This window comes from Hypanus sabinus, chromosome 9, assembly GCF_030144855.1.
Source record: "Hypanus sabinus isolate sHypSab1 chromosome 9, sHypSab1.hap1, whole genome shotgun sequence".
Classification (NCBI taxonomy): domain Eukaryota; kingdom Metazoa; phylum Chordata; class Chondrichthyes; order Myliobatiformes; family Dasyatidae; genus Hypanus; species Hypanus sabinus.
In genome coordinates this window covers 157,323,634-157,349,873 of record NC_082714.1, presented here as the reverse complement: position 1 = coordinate 157,349,873, position 26,240 = coordinate 157,323,634, and the positions used below count along the sequence as shown (strand labels likewise).

At 43.3% G+C, this 26,240-nt stretch overlaps 2 protein-coding genes across 2 annotated transcripts in view; both read left to right on the top strand.

Annotated features, from left to right (window-relative positions):
- Positions 1-8,592, top strand: part of LOC132399950 (deoxynucleoside triphosphate triphosphohydrolase SAMHD1-like) — a 48,663-nt gene extending 40,071 nt beyond the window's left edge. Inside the window, exons 14-16 of the mRNA XM_059980920.1 lie at positions 195-299; positions 993-1,130; positions 4,936-8,592. Of these exons, the coding sequence (XP_059836903.1) occupies positions 195-299; positions 993-1,130; positions 4,936-5,085 (393 nt within the window). The 3' untranslated portion in view covers positions 5,086-8,592. The remainder of the gene's footprint in view (positions 1-194; positions 300-992; positions 1,131-4,935) is intronic.
- Positions 8,593-14,156: 5,564 nt separating this feature from the next.
- Positions 14,157-26,240, top strand: part of LOC132400128 (deoxynucleoside triphosphate triphosphohydrolase SAMHD1-like) — an 83,779-nt gene continuing 71,695 nt past the window's right edge. The window contains 2 exon segments of the mRNA XM_059981203.1: positions 14,157-14,284; positions 22,739-23,311. Coding sequence (XP_059837186.1) covers positions 14,157-14,284; positions 22,739-23,311 — 701 coding nt within the window.

The window sequence follows — 26,240 nt, the reverse complement described above, 5'->3', positions numbered from 1 at the left end:
AGACTGAGCACGTCCCTTCTCTATCACCTGCCTATCCTCCCTTTCGCACCTTCTCCAAACTTTCTCTATTTGTGAGCCAACCTCCCTTCCTTCCATTACCTCAGTTCGTTTTCCACCCCCCCAGCAATTCTAGTTTAAACTCTTCCCAATTGTCAATATTTTATAATAAATATATTTAAAATTCCTCACTTTAGGTTGTTCAAATGGACTATGGAATGAAAGGGAAAAACCCTGTTAATAAGGTCCGATTCTACTGCAAGAATAGCCCGAACAAGACAGTTAAAATCAGCAAAAAGCAGGTAACCTCCCCAGTGTGTAGCTTGCTTCCTTCTAGCCTTGCAACGACCATTTCTGGGGCTGTGATTAGGTGTTGCTATGGGGCAGTTATGGGCACTTATCGTGGGCTTTTCAGTTTGCTTCCCGACTATCATAGCCTGGAGGTGTTGGCCATCTCGCTGGGATTCAGCTCTGAACTTCTGACTTGGATCTGAACCTTGCTCCATTGTCCTAGGAAGCTCAATGTAGTCTGGTTATCATAACAGGGTAGTTTGGACAGGTTTGACTTCATCTACTGGAATTTATAAGAGTGAGAGAATCGTTTGAGACATCTAAGAGGGTCTTGCCAGGATTGAAGTGGAAAGGATGTTTCCTTTTGGAGAATGTAGAACTAGGCGTTCAGATTATAAAATTAAATGGTTGCCCATTTAAGAGGTCATGCCCTTTTCTCTCAGTGATCATGCATCCTTGGAACTCTATTCTTTGAAGCAGAGTGCTAGAACATTTTTAAGGCAGAAGCATGATAAACTGGTGGGTGGTCACTTTGGGTAGACAGTATTGTGGATTGGAAGTTACAACAGGTTAGTTTTGATCTGCTGGAAGGTGTAACAGATGAGGGGCTGTGTGGCCATCAAACCTCATATATTTGTATGTCTCCTCGTGGTTGTGGTTATTGACCTTCTCTCTCTCTCTCTCTCTCTCTGATGCCCATCCAGGTATCTCAGTTGCTGCCAGAGAGGTTTACGGAGCAGCTGATCCAAGTGTACTGTAAGAGGGCCGACAAGGGGATTGTGCAGGCTGCACGAAAACACTTTATCAAATGGTGTATGGACAGGAACTTCGCCAAGCCCAGGGTAGGAAAGGAGGGAGATACTGCTGTGTTACTGTAATAGTATTTGAAAGATCATTATCATGGGTATACTTACCCAGGGTACAAATACCTTGAAAACGATCTTGCTGCAGCAGTACATTACAAGCAATGTACTTGTACTCTGAGGCCACTTTCTTATGTACAGCAGATGTGCATTAAAATGGGCACTGAGTATATTTCTGTGTGTTAGTTGTCTTCTGCTGTATCCATCCACTTGGATGAGGGCTTGATGTGTTGAGCACTGAGATCCTCTCACACACCTCTGTTTTAACACGTGGCTTGAACCAAACCAGGCCATTCTCCTCCAACCTTAGTAACAATGAATCTTCGCCCACAGAACTGCTGCTCGTTGGATTTTTTTTTATTGTAGCGTTCTCTGTAAACTCAAGTCTGTTGTGTGTAGAAATCTCAGGAGATCAGCAGTTTCTGAGACACTCAAACCACCCCATCTGGCACCAACAATCATTCCATAGTCAAAGTCCCATAGATCACATTTCTTCCCCATTCTGATGTTTGGTCTGAGCAAAACTGAACCTTCTGACCATGTCTGCATGCTTTTTGCATTGAGTTGCTGCCACATGTTTTGCATTAATGATCAGATGTACAGAATAAAGTGACCACTGAGTGTAAATTAACATCAACCTTCAACAATTAACACAACAGTATAAGTTATGGAAACTCTTTGTTCGTTGAATTTCATTCTGCACAACTGAATTTTATAGTCTAGTATAAGGCAGCAAGACTGATTTTGGTCAGTAGGTTTTGCAATCTTTCTTTCTGGAATTGATAGTGAATGGTTGCTGAGCCTGACAAGGTCATGAATCCACGGAAACTGTAGTTAAATAAAATGCAGAAGGACAGGAGTTTCGTTGGAGTTATTTTTAATCATTAGAATTGTATATTTTTTATATTTCATTTATAAGGATAAGAGAAACTTTATGACTTTGCAACATCAGCCAGGAGGAAGTGGCTTCTAACTGCCTTTATTAATTATTGCCCGTTATGCTGCTGGTGTTTAGGGCAGAAATGAAGGTCCTCCATCTCTGACGGTGTTCAGGGCTTCCTTCATCATGTCAGTAGCTTCCTCTCGGTTTTCACTACTGTCAGCCATGCAAGTCCTGGGTGGAGACTTAGGAATACTGTCATCTGCACTCAGCTATAGACGAATTCTTCATTGCTGTTTCCATAACAATTTTGTTTTTGACCAGACAGGGTTGTAGCCCTGAGCTAAACCCCTGAACCTGGAGGACCAATGGACCACTCTTAGTCCGTCCTCTTATCCTTTGACCTGTTTGGCTTGGGTGACCCTACAAAGAATCGAAGCATAAGACCCTGGCTCCAGCCAACACAGCTGTCCAGGTCAGTGAGGCATGCAAGCTTCCAAACCACAACAAGGTTGTGATGCTGTTAGAGGAACTGCTTTCGTGCCCTCAAAATAACTATACATACCTTTAGTTCCTTCAGCTCTGTACCAGCTCCCAATAGAATAATCCATGTTGCATTTGTAAAGACGATGCCTCAAAAAGGCAGTATCCATCATTAAGGACCTCACCACCTTCTCCTCATTGCTGCAATCAAGCAGGAGGTATAGGAATCTGAGGACGTGCACACGCACATGCACACACACACACACACAATTTCAAAAACAGCTTTTTTTCCCCTCTACCATCAGATTTCTGAATGGACAATGAACCCATGAACATCACCCCTCTCTCTTTTCCCCCTTTCTATGTGCATAAATATTTAAATACACGTGTAGTTTATATTTTAATATATACTTACTGTAATATGCAGTTTTTTATTACTGTCTATTGCAAAGTACTGTTGCCACAAAACAGTAAATTTCACTGCGTATGTCGGTGATAAGAAACCTGACTTTGATTCTAAGATGTCATTCCGGTACTTCTGGTGGCTGTAATGGAGTAGGTTGCAGTAGCTACGTGCTCCGAAATTATTCGCTTACTTTGCTGTTTAAACCTATCTCGGTGAGAGCACCATGAGTAGAAAACACTCTAGAAAAGATGTTACTTTAGAGTCTTTGACTGAAATGTTTCAGCAAATGTCAGAGAGACTCGAAAAATTGGATAAACTGTGGATGACTTGGAATCCAAGTTTGACTTGTTACAGAACTCCTTCGACCTGGTTAAATCTGAACTGAAAACGCTTAATTGGAAACTTGGAAGTCTACAGCAGACTGTGAATGACCATGAAACTCGTATTAAGCTACATGAAGAATCTCTGCCGGTGTTGCAGAAGGATATCGAGGGTTACAAGAAAACCTCTAAGGAACTACTTTAAAAATACGACGTGTGACCCAAATCCCCTTACTGCCTTGTTTGGTATTATTGCAAATGAAGATATAATTTTAAATGCTCCTAACCTACAGGTTTTAGTTTTTACCTCTCTTTTAGCAAGGAGAGCAATCTTGCTTAAATGGAAGGAGTCTACCCCTCCTACACATCTTCAATGGCTACGTGATATTATGTCGTATTTAAATTTAGAAAAGATCCGCTGCTCAGTCTTAAATTCGAAACAATCTTTTTATGATATCTGGGGACCTTTCCTAAATTACTTTTCCAATTTATAAAGCTTAACAGTGTACAGACTTTTATGTATATTTCTATCTTCTCTTAAGTGAATGTTTCTTTTTTTAATTATCCATTATCATCCATCAGCATTTTTCTTTGGTACTTGGTAGGGGGTTGACTTTTTTATATTAAAAAAATTCCTTTTATGATGCATGGCCTATCTTTAAATTTTTGATTATGGAGTGGTAAACCTTTATGTGATGTGCTATAACATTTTGATCAATTTTATTACAATATATGAATGTACACACGTTATGTTGAGATGTATCTGTGTGTTGCACTCTGTAAATCTTGTTTTTTCTTCTGAATAAAAATACTGAAAAAGAAGATTCTAAGATGTTAGTGAGGCCACATGGAGCATTGTATACAGTTTCAGACACCATGTTATTGGAAAGGCCCTTAACTAGAAAGAGTATAGAGAAAATTTACTAAATGTTGCTAGGACTTGAGGGCCTAGTTATAAGGAAAGTTTGGGCAGTCTGCAACCATCAGGCTTCTGAATGAGTGTGGGTATCTTCACACTCCTCAGTGCTGAACTAGCTGCACAACCTAGACTCCTTTCAAAGACTTCTTCTCACATCCTCTGTATTTATCTACCTTTCAGTATTAATCTGCATTTTTTTATATGTATCATTCATCTTTTGCACATTGTCAGTCTTTGTTATTCATAGTTTTTCATCAATTCTATTGTATTTCTTCATTTCCCTGTATGGTGGTGTAGTGGGTAGCACAGCACTATTACAGCTCTGGGTGTCGGCATTCAGAGTTCGGTCTGAGGAGTTTCGGTGTTTCCTCCAGGTGCTCTGGTTTCCTTCCACAGTCCACTGATGTAACAGTTAGAATTGGTCATTGTATATTGTCCTGTGATTAGGCTTGGGTTAAATAGATGGGCAGCTCAGCTCATTGGGCTGAAAGGGCCGATCCGTGCCAAGTCTCTAAATGACTAAATAAATAAATTCCAGGAGGAAGATGAATTTCAAGGTCGTAAGTACTTCGTATTTGATCTTTCAGGGGGCATCTTGTGTTGAGACCCTTTATCTGGACTTTAGCTATTTGGTTGTAGGATGCATCACAACCCTCCTTTCTCTTGGCCGGTTGGTGTGGAAGTGCAAGGAGATGGCCCTTCTAAGGTTTAAGTAAGCGACTGATTTTCGTTTCTCTCAAAATGGATAATTACTCCATGTTTGTATCTACCTGCAGGATGGTGATATTATTGCCCCTGAGCTGACACCACTGAAGGCTGATTGGAACAAGAGTGACAGTGACAGCGATGACTCTCAATCAGCAAATGATGTCCACTTGCCTCAACAGATGAAAATCAATGAAGTCAAGACGCAGCTCTTTAAGTAGGAAGAATAGGGGACTTCCGGTGAACCCTGGAATCATTTCACCTCCAGTCCTCATCATTTCATTGGTTCTTTACTGATTGACAATTTTCGGAGCCCAAGGCTTGAATGGAAAAAAGAAATCCAACTCTAAAAGGCTTCAGAGCAAGTCCGTTGAGAAAAATTGATCCCTTTTTCAACGTAATATATTATTGAGTTACTGCTTCCTAACCTCAAACCGTATAGTTTGTGTGTACGAGAGCTTCGATGTGAATGTTGCAGAGTGTGGAATGTGTTCATACCAGTGGATGAAGCTTTTATCCATTTTGGATTGTAATGCCTTGGGATAGCTGCAGCTGAACGAACAAGAACAGGACTTACTGTGGCACCGATGGGGTGTCAGCCATTGATTGCTTTTACAATCAGAATCAGATTTATTATCACTGACTTAGGTCATGAAAGTGTTGTTTTGTGGCAGCCGTGTAATGCCATACAGAAAATGCACTATATTACACTAAGCATTACAGTATATATAAAGATACGTAGTGCAGAAAGGGAGCAGAAATAGTGAGGTAGTGTTCATCGTTTCAGAGGGGAAGAAGCTGTTCCTAAAACACTGAACCACAAAGAACCACGTGACACTGATTCCTGCTTTCAGGGATAATGCCTTTTCAAGCTTGGAAGGAAGAAAAGCCACTCTTTCGTTATTCAAGGCGTTTGCACCTTTTATTGTATTGTATCTCCCACTTTAGCCCACACTATTTTTATCTCAATCAATGTGAACTTAAAATACCAGTTGATTCAAATGTTGAAGATCTGATGTGCAGTGTAGCAGTTAGCATGACGCTTTGCAGTGCTGACGGCCTGGGTTCAATTCCTGCTGCTGCCTGTAAGGAGTTTGTGGGTTCTCCCTGTGACTGCGTGAGTTTCCGCTGGGTGCTCCCCTCTCACAGTCCAAAGACGTACCAGTTGGCAGGTTAACTGGTCATTGTAAATTGCCACATGATTAGGGTAGGATTAAATCGGGATTACTGCGTGGCGTGGCTTGAAGGGCCTATTGTGCACTTGATAAATTAAAAAAAATTTACACCACTGTAGACACACACAGAGAGGCTGACTGTGACTGGATTTTCCCTGGTACTACTATTGACTTGCTGCTGCGTAATATTTGAATGTTGCTGGGGGAATTCAGTGGTGACAGTGTGGCCTGTAACGTGTGTCTTCACCTTAGCAATCAATGCCTCTGCCCTGTGACAGCTCTTGCTTCTATCCTGTTTTGTGAGCTGTTCACCCTTTTAAATATGGCACTACGTCAGGGCCGTTGCAAATTAAACTTTGTCCAAATAATCATTTTCAGGGAATTGAGGCAGCATTTTGCTTTTCCACTTTTTAATAATGATTGGTGGAATCACCTGCTTTTTTTTTTAACATACTCAGGGTGTTTTTAAACTTGAGAAAAGGCAGCTAGATTTGCACTATAGAAATCAGAGCACCAAACACATTTTATGCAAATTGCTTGTCCATATCTGTGGGGTTAAAAGTTACGATTTTAAAATTTTAGCTTTTATAAACTTTAACCCTGTCAAAATTCAAGCCAAGCTTAGTTTCTCCTCCCACTTTGTTGGCCACTTACTGTTCAATCATTACCAGTGTTTCCAGGTTTCATTGAAGAACAGTATGGATTTCTGACCAATAATGGAGAGTTTTTATGCAATGGCTTATTGTTCAAGAATTCTCAATTAATATGAGGGATGTAAGCATCATGATGTGATATCATTTGTAAACTCAAATAGAAACGCTGTAAATGAGTATTCAGATCGTCCCATGTACTACCCTTCGCTGTCAAACTCCACCCAACCTGCTTCATTCCCAGCTTTGAAATAGAAGCTCAGTCTTGCTGAAATGGAAACTAGTCAACATTGGAAGCCATGTTCTCAAAGACTGCACAGTTGTTACTCAATCTGGGATGCTTAGTGTCCAAGGGGTTAAGTGTGAAGATTATAGGTAAGGTCCATTCTTTGTACTGAATCGTGTTTTGCGCAGAGTAAACTGGTGCATGCAGACACTGCTTAATTATTGGAAATAACTTTGGCCTATGTCTTCTCACCAGCTTACTTTACTGTAAATATAGCATTGTATGAATGTGATGATGAGAAATATACAAGTAGTACATTTGACTAAAGGATTTCATAAATCCACAGTTAAGAGAAGAAAGACGTTTTGAGCTTTTGTGAAATTCATGGAGTTGGGGAAATGGAAGGACAGAACTAATTCTGTGATGGACTTGCAACTAGAAAGTCTGGTGTCCCCACTGATAATTCCTGATGGGTGTGAACGATGGACAACTGCTCCCCACTCCATCCTTTCCCAGATTAGCATGGAAGTTCATTTAGTTGCTTTGGCAAAGCATGTGGGAGAAAGGAGAATGTGCTGATTGGCCAACACAAGAATGCTGTGGGTGGTCTGAATGATAACAGGTCAAGTTTGTAGACAATGCAAATACACTGTGTGTACAATCGATTACTGAGGAGCTGGTAATGTCTATGTTTATGCTTACCATGGCCCTGCTGACATTTAATGGAGAGCTGAAGTTATTTTGACTCCCCTTCCCCCACTTCAAATGGTCTCAGGTGAATTTAACTCTACTGTATAAATGTGAGTTGTTTACTGGAGCTCAGGTGTTCCCCAGGTGAAGCCGGCCCATGCCCAAGGGGTGGTTGGGGGTGGGGGAGAGAGGAAGTGAAAGAGAGAGAGAAAGAAATATTTTTGCAAGAATGGATTCTGCCACTCTGCACAAGTTATTGTGGGAAGTGGGAGAGTATTATCTCTGGTGGGGCACAGGCTGCAACACTGTGTAATAAATTGCCTATTTGGGGTATTTCAGGGTAGTATGAATGTACAAGTGTTCTGTGATTGGACAACTGAATGTCATTTCACTCCTTATAGTTTTTTTCTTCATTTCAAGATTCACTTTCTTGCAGGCATTCACAGTAAAGATAAAGAAACACAATAGATTCAATGAACACCTGCAGAGAACGAAGCCTGTCAAACAACCGGTGTGAAACAGACAAGTACTGTAACTACAAAAAAAAATAAAACAGTAATAGTAAATATCGAGAACATGAGTAACAGTCTTTGAAAAGTGATATATAGGTCTTGGAATCAGTTCAGTGTTCGGGTGAGGGAAGTTATCCGACACTGAGCTGAACCCACAACCTGTGGACTCACTTTACGGGGTCTTTGCATGATAATGAATCTCGTAAGAATGGCATATAGGTACTTCGAAAATAAATTCACTTTGATTTGAATTTACTCTGGATAGTAGGAAATATTTTTGTGACTTTTGACTTTGGATCAGTCAGCTCCATCGGGTTTGTTTGTGATGTCTCTCCTGAAGTGAGGTGAGGTTATATAATTATTTGCCATTTATTTGCATGTTCTTTGTCAACAGTGCAATATTTAATGTTTTGCCTATTTCTTGAATTTTATGGAATATCGTTATTGATTATCAATAAAGTTGGGTTTAATCTGATCAATATCTTATTGTGTGTAACTTTGTTGGTACAGTTCTTGTGTTGTAGCAGTGATGACAGTGTCGTTTAACACAACCAGTCAGATGAAGTGAATTACTACTAAAGACGGTGAACAAGACTGTTTCACCCTCTGAGGTTCCGGGGTGTCTGGAACGTTTTCCCTGGAAACCTGAGGGATTGGCCATTCAATAGATTCAAGGCTCAGATGGATTTTGCCTCAGGGTGGAGAGTGAAGGGACTGAGGCCAAAATCAGATCAATCATGAGGTTTGAGGGTCCAAATGGCCTTCTCCTGTTCTAATTACTACTGATCACAGGAGTACAATCCAACAAGGAACTGTCATCATTCAAGGAAACACTCAAGCGTATTCTCTTGCAAACATCATGAATGTTGTTGCTTTGTGACAGCAGTACTGTGTAACATGGTTCTCATGACTATGTGCTGTGCTCCCAGTCATGTGACAGGCCTGTCTGTGAATGGGATAGTATTGGCATGCCTCATGCTATTACCAGTGGCCCCTCCCCTCTGGGCTAAACAGATGACATGAGTGAAAACATACTGCTGTATTGTGTGGCACTGATACATACTCAAAGGATTCCATCAACTGGTAATTGAAGGCCAGAAGATTGTACTGGCTTCAGAGTGTCACACCTACTAGCCTGGAGATGGGTACTGGTGAGATTGAACTGACGAAAGCATTGCCTTGAGCCTTGGTGGGAAGGCCCATTTTAAGTACAGCTGACTAGGTACATTGCTCTGAAGGTGCAGGTGAAGCCAATGAGGAGCCACACATCGCACATTAAGGAAACAGTGTCACAAAGCAGAGAACCAATGGCCAGAAAACCCTTTTTGACAAGGACTGACTATCTAAACTTTTTGACCATTACTGCTTGTGATAAGTTTAGTGTATTCTGTGTGTCAGTTTTCTCCTAAGCACAGAACTGTATCATGACACTGAACTCTTTTCTGTTTTCATTTCACAGATCACTGTGACATTAGCAGTCTTCACTTTTCTTTGTCTTACTTCTGACCACATGTTAGGTATTAACCGGTCTGGTTGTTGGGGTTATGCTTCAGAGGGCCGATATACATTGAGAAGTTGGGTTGCCATTGAATATATCCCCAAAATGTACAGAGTTTGATTCTGTTTTCAACTTTGATAACCAGACCAAAGGAGTAGGAGACTACACTGTGCACAGAAATGCCTCTTGCCAATGCAAATGCCTTGAAGGGTGCTATCAACCTTCTCAAGAGGCACTGTATAAATCCCCAGCTCTGAACTTGAGGATCTGAGCAAAGTCTGTTAATGCAACCGCATGGGCTGGGACTGGATTTAGATAACGAGTAATGTTTGTATCACTGATGACTCTCCAAATCTCATTAGTTGTACTTGTGCCCTTCCTTCTAAAATGGGATCTTCCATCCAACTACCTGTTGGATGGAAGTGACCAACAACTCTGATGGAGGCAGATGCCAAGTTGTTAAGCTCATCAGTGGGAGGTGGTGCTTTAGCACTGCTGGCCCACCACCTCCAGGGAGTCTTGATCATACATAAACGGGCCGAAACTCCTGAAGACAGGTGACAGATCAACTGATGATCCCACTGATGGTAGCACAGGACAGTTAACATCTTAGTCCATGTGTATTTTCAATTCAATTCTGGCATGAACCAACAGTGTGAAGTGTAGTTACCTGGCCTATCTACCATATATGTGCCATTTTCTCTACACCTAACCACTTGGAAGCCACCATCGAATTGAATGTGGACTCCAGGAAGGGGAAGTCAAGGGAACTCACCAGTCCTCGTTGAGTGTCAAGTCAAGTCACTTTTATTGTAATTTTGACCATAACTGCTGGCACAGTCATGCACTTTGGTAGAAAAAATAAACGGGCAGACTATTATTTAAATAGGGAGAGAATTCAAGGTTCTGAGATGCAACGGGACTTGGGAGTTCTCATGCAGGATACCCTTAAGGTTAACCTCCAGGTTGAATTAGTGGTGAAGAAGGTGAATGCAATGTTGGTATTAATTTCTAGAGGAATAGAGTATAGGAGCAGGAATGTGATGTTGAGGCTCTATAACGCACTGGTGAGAACTCACTTGGAATACTGTGTGCAGTTTTGGGCTCCTTATTTAAGAAAGGGTGTGCTGACGTTGGAGAGGGTTCTGAGAAGATTCACTAAATGATTCTGGGAATGAGAGGGTTAACGTATGAGGAACGTTTGACCGCTCTTGGACTGTACTCCTTGGAGTTTAGAAGAATGAGGGGGGGACCTCATAGAAACATTTGGAATGTTGAAAGGCATGGACAGAGTGGATGTGGCAAAGTTGTTTCCCATGGTGGGGGAGTCTAGTGTGAGAGGACATGACTTGAGGATTGCAGGGCGCCCATTCAGAACAGAGATGCGAAAAAAAAAATTTTAGCCAGAGTGTGGTGAATCTGTGGAATTTGTTGCCACGGGTGGCAGTGGAGGCCGGTTCATTGGGTGTATTTAAGGCAGAGATTGATGGGTATCTGAGTAGTCAGGGCATCAAAGGTTATGGTGAGAAGGTGGGGAAATGGGACTAAAGGGGAGATTGGATCAGCTCATGATGAAATGGCGGAGAAGACTCGATGGGCCGAATGGCCGACTTCTGCTCCTTTGTATTATGGTCTTATGTCTTATGGTGTAAAAATGAGACAATGTTTTTCAGGACCATGGTGTTACATGACACAGTACAAAAACTAAACTGAACTACATAAAAAAACACCAAAAAAACTACACTAGACTACAGACCTAACCAGAACTGCATAAAGTGCACAAAACAGTGCAGGCATTACAATAAATAATAAACAAGGCAGTAAGGTGTTGGTCCAGACTCTCAGTATTGAGGAGTCTGATAGCTTGGGGGAAAAAAACTGTTACACAGTCTGGTCGTGAGAGCCTGAATGCTTAAGTGCCTTTTCCCAGACAGCTGGAGGGAGAAGAGTTTGTATGAGGGGTGCGTAGGGTCCTTCATAATGCTGCTCGCAGATGTAGCGTGTAGTGTAAATGTCCGTAATGGCAGGAAGAGAGACCCCGATGATCTCAGCTGACCTCACTATCCGCTGCAGGGTCTTGCGATCCGAGATGGTGCAATTCCCGAACCAGGCAGTGATGCAGCTGTGTCAGCAGTGAACAGCTTCAAGTTCTTGAGTTTCAAAGGTGTAAACATCTCTGATGATATGAACTGAGCCCAAGTTATGAGCAGGACAGATTGTGGAAAAAGCCTGCTTGTATTTACCGAGGCTGGGTGAAACTACAATGAGAAGTCATTGGTAAAGGGTGAAAGATGAAATGTTTAAGGGGGAGCATACGGAAAAATAATTCATGCAGAGCGTCATGAGATTGTGTAACGAGCTTGATTTCAATGTTTAACAGAAGTTTGGAAGGGTATGTGGATGATAGTGGTATGGAGGGCTCTGGTCCTAGTCCAGGCCAATGTTAATTTAGTTATATTTAAGGCAGAAGTTAATGGATTCTTGATTGGTCATAGCATAAAGGGGTACATTGAGAAGGCAGATGATTGGGGCTGAGAGGAAAAATGGATCAGCCACATTGAAATGGTGGAGTAGACTCAATGGGCCTAATAGCCTAACTTTGCTCTTATATCTTATGGTTTTATGGTGGGGAAGGATATTCCAGTGATGGATAGAGCTGTATCTACTTTCTGTAGACATCTCCATTCCTTGTCATTGGTGTTTTTGTACCAGTCTATGATGTAACAATAGACTCTTCATTGAGAGAACACACAGAAAATGCTGGTGGAACACAGCAGGCCAGGCAGCATCTGTAAGGAGAAGCACTGTCGACGTTTCGGGCCAAGACCCTTCATCAAGGCTGAAGCTCAGAGGACTGATCCAAGTAGATGTTAATATTTCAGATCTACATTCTAGATTTATTCCTGGGAAACTCCAACACATGAGGGTGTAAATGAGGAAGGGTGGGTGTGGAAGGATTTACAGATAGGTTAAGGGAGGAAATGTAGGTAGAGTTTAGAAAGCAGGTGTGTTGAGCACACCTTCGTATTGACTATCATCTGGTGTATCCTGTTGAGAAAAAGAGAGTTCCACTAAATTCTTGATCTTGCATCCACAGACTTAGAGACAAAGAGCACAACATCACAGAAACAGCCCTTTGACCCATCCAGTCCATACCAAAACACTGATCTGCCCAGTCCTGTCATCCTACAGCCAGACTATAGCTTTCCATGCCTCTCCCATCCATGTACCTATCCAAATTTGCCTTAAATGTTGACATTGAATTTGCATCCGCCATTTCCATTAGCAGTTTATTCTACGTTCTCTCCCCCTCTGAATGAAAAAGTTGCCCCTCGTGTTTTCCTCAACCATTTCATCTTTCACCCTGAACCCATGACCTCTATTTCTCCTCTCAGCCAACACCAGCAGAAAAAGCCTGTTTGTATTCACCCTAGCTACAGCCATCATAATTTTGTAAAGCTCTATCAAATATCCCCTCAATCTCATACATTCTAGGGAATAAAATCCTAACCTATCCAAACTTTCCCTATAACTTTGTTTCTCAAGCCCTACCAACATCCTTGTAAATTTTCTCTGCACTCTTTCAATCCTACTGATATGTTTCCTGTCAGTACGTAACCAGAAATGCTCACAATTCTCAAAGTTAGGCCTCACCAATGTCTTACACAACTTCAACATATTTATGAAAGCCAATATGCCAAAAACTCTCTTTAAGACCTTATGTACATGTGATGCCTCTTTCAAGGAATTATGTATCTGTATTCCCAGATGCTTCTGTTCTACTGTACTTCTCAGTGCCCTACCACTCATCTTGTTAGTCCTACCTCGGTTTGTCCTCATTAAGTGCAACACCTCACATTTGTCTGCATTACATTCCATCTGCCATTTTTCTATCTGGTCCAGCATTGATAACCTTCCTCATCATCCACTAACACCACTAATTTTGGTGTCATCTATAAATTTCCTGATCCAGAACACACCATTATCATCCAGATCATTGAGATATATATATAAAACAAACAACAGACCCGGCACTAATCCCTGTGGCACAACACTATTCAGAGGCCTTCATTCAGAGAGGCAACCATCTTCTAACACCCTCTGGCTTTTCCCACAAAGCCAATATCTAATCCAATTATTTGCTTCATCCCAAATGCCAATCAACTGAATGTTCTTGATCAATCTCCCATGCAGAACCTTGTCAAAGACCCAGCTTAAGTCCATGTAGACAACATCTATTATCTTGCCTTTATCAACTTTCCTGGAAATTTCTTCAAAAAGCTTTATGAGATTGGTTAGAAGTTAGAATTTCTATTCAATTACTTATATATCCAGTTCCTTAGAAAAGTTTCCAATAACTTTCACACTACTGATGTCAGGCTCACTAGTTGATTTAGCAGAATTAAGCACAATATTCTTACAGTATCCAATGAGTTGGGCATTGTCTTCAACAGAGGGACAGAAAGCTGCCCGGTGCAGTGAGCAGAGACCTTTCAATTCCCCCACAGGTGTTCAACGACCCGATCCATGGCCACATTGAGATGCGCCCACTGCTGGTCCGCATCATAGACACGCCGCAGTTCCAGCGTCTCCGCTTCATTAAGCAGCTCGGGGCGACGTACTTTGTGTATCCCAGAGCCTCCCACAACAGATTCGAGCACTACATTGGGTAAGGACTTGCAGAGATTTGAACACCTCATCGAGCAAAGATTTGGGGAGATTCAAGCACTCCATTGAGTAAGGACCAGGGGAGATTCAAGCGCTCTATCGGGTAAGGACTCAGGGTACAAATCAAGAAATTAGCCTGGTCACCACGTGTGTCTTCCTCCAAGGCAAGGTCCATCTCCCGACAATAGACAGACCCCACGCTTGTTAGGAATGTGATGGGTCTCTGGGCTGTGTGAGCGTTACAACCAAGTCACAGATCAGTGTCCTGTTGTTGTTGAGAGCCAGGGAACACCAAGGCAATTTCACTGCTCCCTCCACCAACTACCCCTTACCAACCATCTGTGAAACACTCCAACTGAACTCTGGAGAAATACGATGTGAGTTCTTTGTCTGTGTTCCGTGGAGCTCTCAGTCTGTATTTACTCTGGTTTGTAAAGAGTTCCCTGATGTTGACTGAGTGAGAGAGTGCATTGTCTGACAGACAGACAGTGACACAGTATTAATGAGGGGGATGGACACCCACAGGACAGTGTGGAGCAAAGTGGGGTGTGGGCAAAGGTCAGAACTGAGATCAGAAGAGAGAAGACAAGACGGAACCCAGCTGTATGTCGACTCTGTGTTTATGAACTTCCCTTTTTCAGTGCTCCTCTAAACTGAAGAGAACTGAGTCAGCCTCTGTTTCATGTCCCTCCCTTAACCACTTCCCGCGGCAGTTTATTCTATATATTGACCAGATTCCTAGTAAATCTTTCCCCTCTCTCCTCTCTCCCTGTGTCCTCAACCCTGGGAAAAGTACTATGTATTCACTCTGTTTGTGAGTGAATATCAGTCACACATATAGAGCCAATGGTTGGAAGAGGTTCTGTGGATGAGAATGAATTGTTGTGAAGTACGTTGCCTCGCAGGGGAATCTTGAAACAAGTGCACAAGCATTCTATTAGGAAAGAGAGAGCATCCAAAGGTCAGGTTCCATGTCAGTATCAATAGGCAGAAAGTGTGACCAGTTCCTGTAGGGTGAGTTCTAAAGATTATGTGCTAGAAATAATTCAGAAAATGCGTAGTTTGGGGAGAGGGGGCGGAGTTGTTCTTTGATTGATTTTGGCAATTTACTTGCATAGGAAGAAGACATCATCAGTACACTGTTAATTGTGGTGTGTTGTGACAATGTATATTTGAAGCTTAGAGCTTGTTTATGTATTTAATCTTCTAATGTACCAAAATGGAGCCTGTTTAATCCCAGAGTGCATTGCGATATGCTAAGTGTGTATGTGGCAGGAGGTATATCATGCTGTGATCATTGTTCAGTGTGTAAGAGGTGATTTACTGTGTGGCCTTGAGTAAAAGTGCTGCTAGGTAGAGGAACTGACCCTCCGACAAACAACAGCCAAGAATAGCCTGAGAACTTGTAAAATGAATGTTGTAAGCTGTAAAACAGAAGCCATCTGCTATCCATTCTGAGGGGTAGAAGCAGTCTTCACTTTGCAGGTAACAAACACGCTTTTGAGCAAATCGACTCTGTGTTTTTTGGTTCTTGTTACAGCACCTAGTGAAAGATACAAATGCACCACCTTTAATACTTACCAATCGGGTGGTTCGTCATCATTTCAGAAACTCAATTGTGACATAAGGAGGAAAACTCTTTGCTGATTGGATGTGTGGTCGGTAATTTTGCCTGCATTGGGTCATATGTAGGATCAAGGTCTGCATGTTTGTTTACAGAATAGAAACACAAATACAACGTTGGAAACTTCTATTTATCATAAGGGAACACATACAAGTCAGCTCCTAAATTATCACAGCAAAGACCCACATGTACACAAGATTTTGTTCCAAAGAACAGAGACACACTGCAACGTGGTGGAACTAAAAGATAAATATAGAAACATAGAAAACCTGCAGCACAATACAGGCCCTTTGGCCCACAATGATGTGCTGAACATGTACTTACTTTAGAAATTACCTCGGGTTACAAAGAGCCCTCTATTTTTCTAAGCTCCATCTACCTATCCAGGAGCCTCTTAAAAGACGCTATCATATCTGACTCCACCACCATCACCAGCAGCCCATTCCATGCACTCACCATTCTCTGCATAAAATGTTACCCCTGACACCTCCTCTGTACCTGCTTCCAAGCACCTTAAAACTGTGTCCACTCATGGTATCCATTTCAGCCCTGGGAAAAAGCCTCTGACTATCTGCGTGATCAATGCCTCTCATCATGTTATACACCCCTATCAGGTCACCTCTCATCCTCCGTCACTCCACGGAGAAAAGGCCAAATTCACACATCCTATTCTCATAAGGCATGCTCCCCAATCCAGGCAACATCCTTGTAAATCTCCTCTGCACCTTTTCTATGATTTCCACATCCTTCCTGTAGTGAGGCGACCAGAACTGAGCACAGTACTCCAAGTGGGGTCTGACCAGGGTCCTAAGTAGCTGCAACATTACCTCTCAGTTCATAAACTCAATCCCACTGAAGGCCAATGCACCGTATGCCTTCTTAAACACACAGTCAACCTGCGCAGCAGCTTTGAGTGTCCTCTGGACTCAGACCCCGAGTCTCTCTGATCCTCCACACTGCCAAGAGTTTTACCATTAATACTATACTCTGCCATCATATTTGACCTACCAAAATGAACCACCTCACATTTATCTGGGTTGAACTGCATCTGCCACTTCTCAGCACAGGTTTGCATCCTATCAATGTCCCACTGTAATCTCTGACAGCCCTCCACACTATCTACAACACCCCCAACCTGCGGACCACAAAATCCAATGCAGGGACTGCAGCAAATATTATGTCAGCCAAGTTGGGGGAAAACTATTGACAATGATCCATGAACATCAACTGATGGAAAAGCGGCATAACCAATTCACCTTCGTTGATACCCATGAAGATTGAGAAGGGCACAAATTTGACTGGCCGTCACTGAATGTCAGGTACAAGCAAACCCACAACATGCAAGTCCTAGAATTGTTGTTTTCTGCGAACAATTTTATAAACAACATGTAGACCTCGATCCTATTTAGAAGCCAATGCGGATGGAAGTCCAGACCTCAACGCACAAAGTTTGCCACGCAAACAATCAGTGACAAGACCTCCTCCCCACATCACAATTCAGGTTCAAAATGATGACCAATCAGCAGATTTATACATTTATAAATGCCAAGAATTTGGATGACACACCACAATTAATAGCGCACTGATGATGTGTCCTTGTATGGCAATGAAATGTTTGCAAGCAAATTGCCAAGATCAGAGAACAACTCAACATAAACATGTGTTAACATAAACATAACATCAACATAAACTCAACATGTGTTACGTTAAAGGAGAGGATTTTCATGGGAGTGATTTCAGGATTGAGACCCGTGCCACGCACTAGTGAGGCCAGAAATAGAAAGATAATACAGTTTAACATGTGGCTAAGGAGGTGGTGCAGGAGGGAAGGCTTCAGATGTTTGGATCATTGGCTCCCTTGCGGGAAAGGTGAGAGTTGTATAAATAGGGCATTCTGCAGTTGCACTGGAGGGGGACCAATGTCCTTTCTTGAAAGTTTACTAGTGCTGCTAGTACAGTATTGCCATTTCAGAGCATATGATCCTGGATCCAGCACAGAGGTGCATTACAAAGAAAGCACGGCAGTGCCTCTACCTCCTTTGAAATTTGTAAAGATTTGGTATGTCGTCTAAAATCTCGACAAAATTCTACTGATGTGTGGTGGAGTGTATACTGACTGGCTGCATCACAGTCAGGTGTGAAACACCATTGCCCTTGAATGGAAAGTAGTGGATAGAGCCACGTCCGTCATATGTAAAGCTCTCCCCACCACTGAGCAAATCTACAAAGAAAGCAGCATCCATCATCAGGGGCCTCCCAAACATTCAGGTCATGCCCTCTTCTCAGATCTGCTCTCAGGAAGGAGGAGCATGAGCCTCAGGACCCACACCATCAGGTTCAGGAACAGTTATTAACTTTCAATCATCAGGCCCTTGAACCAGAGGGGATAACATCACCAGAATGTTCCCACATCCTATGGACTCTATTTCAAAAATTCTTAATCTCATGTTCTCTATGTTTATTACCATCTATTTATTATTGTGATATTTTTTGAATTTGCACAGTCTTTTGCACATTGGCTGCTTGTCCTTCTTGTGTGCAGCTTTTCATTGCTTGAGTCCCACCAAAGAGTCTCCACCCGAACCTTTGACTGTACTCTTTTCCATCGATGCTGCCTGGCCTACTGAGTTGATAATGACAGAATCCATTGATCAATCAATACTTAAATTGAAAGTGGCAATGTCCTCATCGTTGCATGCTGTGATTAAGAAAACGTTACATATCCTCTTATTAACTTACATTTCACACAGTTGAAACTTAATCTGCTTTTGACCACTTGTAATCAAAAAAAGCAATAAAAATGCAGATGCTGAAGTGTGATATAAAGGGAGAAAATGCTGGTAATATTCAGCAGGTCAGGCAGAAGATGCAGAGATCAAAACAAGAATTAATGTTGGAGGAGAGCTGTCCCACCACCGCTACCTTATCATGTCCTGGCAGTCACCTGATGTGCAAATACTCCAATACCTCGCGTCGCTTTATACACATACAATCAATCTACCTTATGGATTTATATTTATTTTTCATTATTATATTCTTTATCTTATTGTTTTCTCTTGTGATGCATCAGATCCAGAGTAACAGTTATTTCATTCACCTTTACATTTGTACACTGGAAATGATATTAAACAATCTTGATTCTTGAAACATTGGCACTATTTCTCATAGATGCTCAGCAATGCACAAACTTGTTAAGGCATGAACAAGCACTAACTGCCTCAGGGGCTAGTGCTGTACCCTATAAACTGGTCTATAACGTCTTGATGTCCTGGTCTATGACTCGTTGATCCTCTTTGCATCTAACAACTCCTGCAGTCTGAGCTCTTTACCCTGCACTACAGTCACACAGCACCTCATTTGATGTGGCTTTGCTTCATTAGGAGTTTGAGGAGATTTGGAAGGTCAACAAAGACCCTGTTCCTGCAGATGTGCAGTGGAGAATATTCTGACTGGTTGTGACGCAGATTTCAGATGGTGGGGTGGAAATGTGACTCTTCCAAAGGAGATGGAGGGTGCTCCTTCCCTGGGGCAAGATGTAGTACCTGTTTAGCCCAGCCCCGCACTAGTCAGGGTCATGTGAAGCCATGGGGGCAGGTGGTGGATGGTCGTATGAGCAGCTGGTGCACATCACAAGTCCCGGTTATGCGACCACTGACGCCGGGCAGACAATCTCCGAAGAGTATTGATAATGGCTGGGCTCACCTGTCTTGTAAAGACACTGCCCAGAAGGCAATGGAGAACAATCATGATCAAGAGCTTGATCACCCACATCAAACAACACGGCACATAATGATGATGCATCACAGACGGATACGGAGGCTCCAATGCATTGAATCACAAGAGGCTACAGAGACTTGGCCAGCTCCATATCTGGTACAAACCTCTCCACCATCAAGGCATCTTCCAAAGGGGGAGTCTCAGAGACCCATCCCTGAGGATCCTCACCACTCAGGAAATGACCTCTCCTCATTACTACCTCAGGAAATGCCTTCTTCTCTGTGGTAAAGCATGTATACCTGTCTGGACATGCCCCTCTGCTGACTGCTCCTGTGGCCCCTCCCACAGACCCCCGTATAAAGGTGATTGAGGCACTGTTCCTCCGACAGTTATTCAACATGGCAGTGCTCCGTTTCGCTGTTAATAAAAGCCCATCATTACTTACTCTACTTCCAGTCTCCTAGAGTTATTGATAGTGCATCATTCTCATTATTACCTCAGGAAATGCCCTCTTCTCATTACTACCAACGGGGAGGAGCTACAGGAGCCTGAAGACCCACACTCAAATGGTTCTGAAACAGTTTTCCCCCTCTGGTATCAAATTTCCAACAACTCTACTTCATTATTCCTTTTTTTCCACAGTTAAGTTTTATCATTCATAAGCAATTATTAAAAATTAAGCTAGAATAAAATTGGGGAATCGCTAGATGGCCGAAGGGCCACAAAGACCTATTCTGCGCTGTATCGTGAAGTTCCAAGTACATTTATTATTAAAGTATGCAAACATCTTGATATTCATCTTAGAAAAAGCAGGCATCAAACAAGAAATGGAAAAGAATCCATAAAAAAAGACCGATTTGATCACCTGATGTGCAGAGAGAGTTGGGTATGGGCAGCAACCCCATCCCTGAAAACCAAGTGCTACAGAAACACCGACAGAAGCTCCAAAGACCTTGCCTCTGGGAGAGGAAAGATCTTCAAAAATGGGCTACACCAAGGGGCAATTTGAAAGACTTGTCTAGGACAGAGGACTCTGCTGAGTTGGTTTCGGCAGCCTATGGGGTGGCGGGTTAGGAAGTGTTCCCGGATCATTCAGGGGTAAAACTGATTCCGAATCACGGAGTGTGACATCTGAACTAAATGTCTCGAGGAGACAGAAAGAGCAACAAAGTGATGTTTAGGCTAAGCTTGCATCAGAACAGACACCAGGACCAATTGGCCAGGTCTTGTTTCTTATCCAAAACCCAGTTACATAATGAGGAAGAAAAGAAAATGGAAATCGGAATTAAAATATAAAACGGTGGGAATAATCAGCAAATCGGGCAAGAGAAAATGCAGTTCTGACAAAAGGTCAGTGACCCACAACATTCTCATTCTCTCCCTCTCCCTCTCCCTCTCTGTTCTATGCACATATTAATTCGCTCTCACTCTCTCCAAATGGAACCAGTTTAGATGGACCTCTTGGTTGACATGCACCGGTTGGACAGAAATGCCTACTGAGTAACTCATTCCACGCAGAATCCGAATCAGCTAGTTCCATCACGGGCACGACCCCCCCCACCACTTTCAGGAGGGGATGCCTCAAGACAGCAGCATCATCACTAAGGACCTCAACATTGAGGGCATGCCCTCTTCCTGTTGCTACCATCGGGGAGGAAGTACAGGACCCTGAAGACTCGCACCCAACAATTCAGAAACAGCTTCTCTCCTCCGCCACCAGATTTGTAAATGGTCTAAAAACACATGATCACTACCCATTCAGAGTTGGGGTGAGCGAAGTTATCCATGCCTGTTTAGGAGCCTGATGGCTGTAAGCTAATAACTGTTACTGAACAGGACCCAAATCTTTTGTACCTTCTGTTGATGGTAGTAGAGAGAAGAAATCATGGCCTGGATGGTTGGGGGACTCATTTCATGTCATGTGTCAGTGAGAATGATTTTGATTCTAAGATTACTATTATCAGAATCAGAATCAGGTTCAATGTCACCAGCATAAGGCGTGAAATCTGTCAACTTTGGAAAAGAAGTAGTGAGGTAATATTCATAAATTCAATGCCCATTCAGAAATCAGATGGCAAGAGGTGAAGAAGCCGTTCCTGAACCACTGACTGTGTGCCTTCAGGCTTTTGTACCAGCTCAATGATGGTAGCAATGGGGACAATGTTGACCTGGGTGATGAGGCTCCTTAATGATGGACGCCACCTATTTGAGGCGTCGCTTCTTGAAGATCTCCTGGATACTACGGAGTCTAGTGCCCATGATGGAGGCGACTGAGTTTATAACTCTCTGTAGTTTATTTCAGTACTGTGCAGTAGGCCCCCCCACACCCCAATAGGTGGTGGTGATGTAGCTAGTTTAAATGCTCTGCATGGCACATCTGTAGAAATCTATAGAAAGAGTTTTTGGTGACATACCAAATCTCCTTAAACTCCTAATCAAACATAGCTGGTGTCGTGCCTTCTTTGTAGTTGCAACATATTCCAGATGTTGGGTCCAGGATAGATTCTCAGAGATATTGACAGCCAGAAACTTGAAAACACTCACTCTTTCAACTTCTGATCTCTCTATGAGGTCTGATGTGAGTTCCCTAGTCTTACCTTTTCTGAAGTTCACGATCAGTTCTTCGGTCTTAATGATGTTGAGTGTAAGGTTGTTGCTGCAGCACCTCTCAACTAGCTGATATATCTCACTCTTGTACACCTTTACTCCACCATCTAAAATTCTACCAACAATAGTTGTGTCATCAGTAAATTTAAATACAGTATTTGAGCTATACCTAGCCACACAACTATGGGAGCAGACAGCAGTGGGCTAAGTGATTCAGCATGTTTTCCATATTCACGGTCTCCCCTTTGAAGTGGTATCTGACAGAGGTTCCCAATTTACCTCCCACTTTTGGAGGGCCTTTTGCAAACTACTTGGGATCAGGGTTAACCTCTCATCTGGTTTCATCCACAGAGTAATGGCCAGACCGAGCAGACTAATCGGCAGATGGAGGTGATGCTCCGTTGTGTGACGTCTCGGGAATCTTCCTCTTGGAGTCGGCAACTTCCCTGGGTCGAGTACGCCATAAATTCCTTGCCTTCTGCTTCATCGGGCTTATCACCATTCCAGTGCTGTCTTGGCTATCAACCCCCCCTTATTCACACCTCAGGAGGAGGACCTCAGCCGAAGCGTTTGTCCAGAGGTGTTCACGGACCTGGAGACGAGCCTGAGAGGCACTGCTTCAGTCTACAGCCAGAATGAAGCAGCAAGCATCACCGCACCGCATCAAGGCCCCCCATCACCGCCAGGGTCAGAAGGTGTGGTTATCTTCGCGGGATATCCCCTTAAAGGTGGACTCCTGCAAGCTGGCACCACGTTACATTGGACCTTTCCCCATCACCAAGGTGATCAGCCCTTCAGCAGTGCGTCTAAAACTACCCCCACCCTTCGCAGGGTCCATCCTACATTCCATGTGTCAAGGATTAAGCCCTTCATCTGCAACCCCCTGTGTCCCGCCCCGAAGACCCCTCACCCTCCCCGTCCCATCGCTGGCTCGGAGACCTTCACTGTGTGCCAGTTACTGGACGTTCGACGCAGCTGCCGTGGACTGCAATACCTCGTGGATTCGGAGGGCTATGACCCCGAGGAAAGGTCCTGGATCCTTCTCTCATCAGGGACTTTCATAAAAGCCATCCTGTTCCGGCAAGAAGGGTGTCTGGAGAACCCCATGGGGGGGTGGGGGTTTTCTGTTATGGATCCGGCCTGAACACTGGGTCGAAGGGCCTCTGCTGATAGCTCTGGGCCACGACAGCCCTTAATTTCTGCCTCCTTTCACCTGGCCATGTGGGTTTTGACCCAGCCCCTTTCCTTATTGGACTTTTGCCAATTACCCACTTATCTCCTTACTAGGACCCACCTGTTTCTGTTTTCACTCATTACCCGGTCCATTTAAACCCTGCCTTGACTCACATTCTCTGCCAGTTTGTCCCGGCTCTGACCTGAGTCATCCTAGCCTGCCATCGCGACTGCTGCCAACTGAGTTTGCCGGGCTCCATGTTTCTGGATTTTGCCTGTTCTTGGACCTGATTTTTGCCCGTGTGCTCTGAATTGTCTGCCCTTGCCGGACTGCCTTGCCCAGGTAAGACTGCCTGCCATTTTGGATTCGTGCCTGCCTCCTGTTTTTTGAAAGACTGTTGCCCTTGTGCTCCCTAATACATCCTGGTAAAAGAGTATTCATTGGTCTGCGCTTGAGTCCTACTGTAACCCGACCCAGCCTTTTGTGATCCATACACAAGCACTCCCAAGTCCCTCTGCATAGCAGCATGCTACAATTTTCCAACAGTTAAATAATAACCTGCTCTTTCAGTTTTCCTTCCAAAGTGGGTGACATTTACCAACATTGTACTGCATCTGCCAGAACCTTGCCCGTTCAGTTAACCTATCCACATCTCTCTGCAGGCTCTCTATATCATCTGCACAATTCGCTTTCAAGAAATATGCAGGACAATGAGGGAAGATCTTAGAGAGGAATAAAAATTATGTTGGGTACAGATGGGAAAATATATGCAAGTTTTTTTTACCATTGAGGTTGGGTAAAACGAGAACCAGAGGTCATCAGTAACAAACAGGTTCAAGGGTTCATTATTATCAAAGTACATAACTCTGAAATTCTTCTTCTCCAGGTCACCAGGAAGCCCAGAAAGAAAAGAATGGCAACATGATCATCAACTCCAAAATCCCACCTCCTCCACAAAAAAAGAAAGGAACAGGAACATCTTTGCCCAAATCCTCCTCTCCCACACAAAAGTACAAACTGAAACGGAACAAGAATATCAAATTCCCCCAAAAAACAAGAAAGATCTGGTGAAAACACAGAATATAACAGTTTAACTCTGGATCTGGTTATAGTTCAAGTCCATACCAATATCCACATCCAAAATGCAGAAACATTCTCCAGGCAGAGTGGCTGGTCACACAGTCTCCCCCTCGGGCAGCAGAATGATCCACCAGCGATCAACATTCAGGCAGCCAGGACACTTTGATGGACACTTTGCTGTATTCTGAAGTGTTTGCACTACTGCTTCTCCCATCTCTGTCTCTCTCTACTCAGTGCTCCATCACACAACCCACATTCCCATATTGTGCAGCAGATAGTCTGGTATTTCTGCAATAGGAAAATGTCACAGAAAAGCTTGGAGGGAGGCACACTATTACAGCAAACAGCTAGAGGGCCAGATCCTTGTTCAGTCACCGAGGCCGGGCTACGTGCACAGTTTGCAGGCAATCTGGTAGGTCGGAGCAGTGACTGAGTACAAGTGAGGAAACGGCAGCTGAACCGAAGGAAACGGCTTCCCAAGAGTTTGGTCTGAACCTGGTTTTTCCCTTGTTTCATGCTACTGATGTACGGTGGAGTATATTCTGACTGGCTGCATTACCATCTGCTATGGACGCTCCAATACACAAGATCGAAAGAGGATGCAAATGGTTGCAGGCTTTGTCAGCATTTTGAGGATATCGAGGGCAGTGCCTCAAGAAGGGAGCATCCACCATCAAGAGCCCTCATCACCCAGGACTTGCCCTCTGCTCACTTCTACCATCAGGGAGGAATTGCAGCAGGCTGAAGATGCACACTTCACATTTTAGGACAAGTTTCTCCCCCCCACGATCAGATTTCAACTCATGAACACTGATTATTTCAGTTTTGCATCTTTTAAACCATTTTTATTATGTGACCTGGATGAGGAAGTGGAGGGATGGGTTAGCAAATTTGCTGATGACACAAAGGTTGGGGGTGTTGTGGATAGTGTGGAGGGCCATCAGAGGTTACAGCGGGATATTGATGGGATGCAAAACAGGGCTGAGAAGAGGCAGATGGAGTTCAACCCAGCTAAGTGTGAAGTGGTTCATTTTGGTAGGTCAAATATGATGGCAGAATATAGTGTTAATGGTTAGACTCTTGGCAGTGTGGAGGATCAGAGGGATCTTGGGGTCTGAGTCCATAGGACACTCGAAGCAGCTGCACAGATTGACTCTGTGGTTAAGAAGGAATACGGTGCATTGGCCTTCATCAACTGTGGGATTGAGTTTAAGAACCGAGAGGTAATGTTACAGCTATATAGGACCCTGGTCAGACCCCACTTGGAGTACTGTGCTCAGTTCTGGTCGCCTCACTACAGGAAGGATGTGGAAGCCATAGAAAGGGTGCAGAGGAGATTTACAAGGATGTTGCCTGGATTGGGGAGCATGCCTTATGTGAATATGTTGAGTGAACTCGGCCATTTTTCCTTAAAGTGACGGAGAATGAGAGGTGATCTGATAGAGGTCTGTAAGTTGATGAGAGGCATTGATCGTGTGGATAGTCTGAGGCTTTTTCCCAGGGCTGAAATAGCTAACACGAAGAGGGCACAGGTTTAAGATGCTTGGAAATAGGTATAGAGGAGATGTCAGAGGTAAGTTTTTTTTACAGAGAGTGATGAGTGCGTGGAATGGGCTGCCGGCAACGGTGGTGGAGGTGGATACGATAGGGTCTTTTAAGAGATTCCTGGACAGGTAAATGGAGCTTAGAAAAATTGAGGGCTATGGGTAACCTTAGGTAATTTCTGAACCAAGTACATGTTCACCACAGCATTGT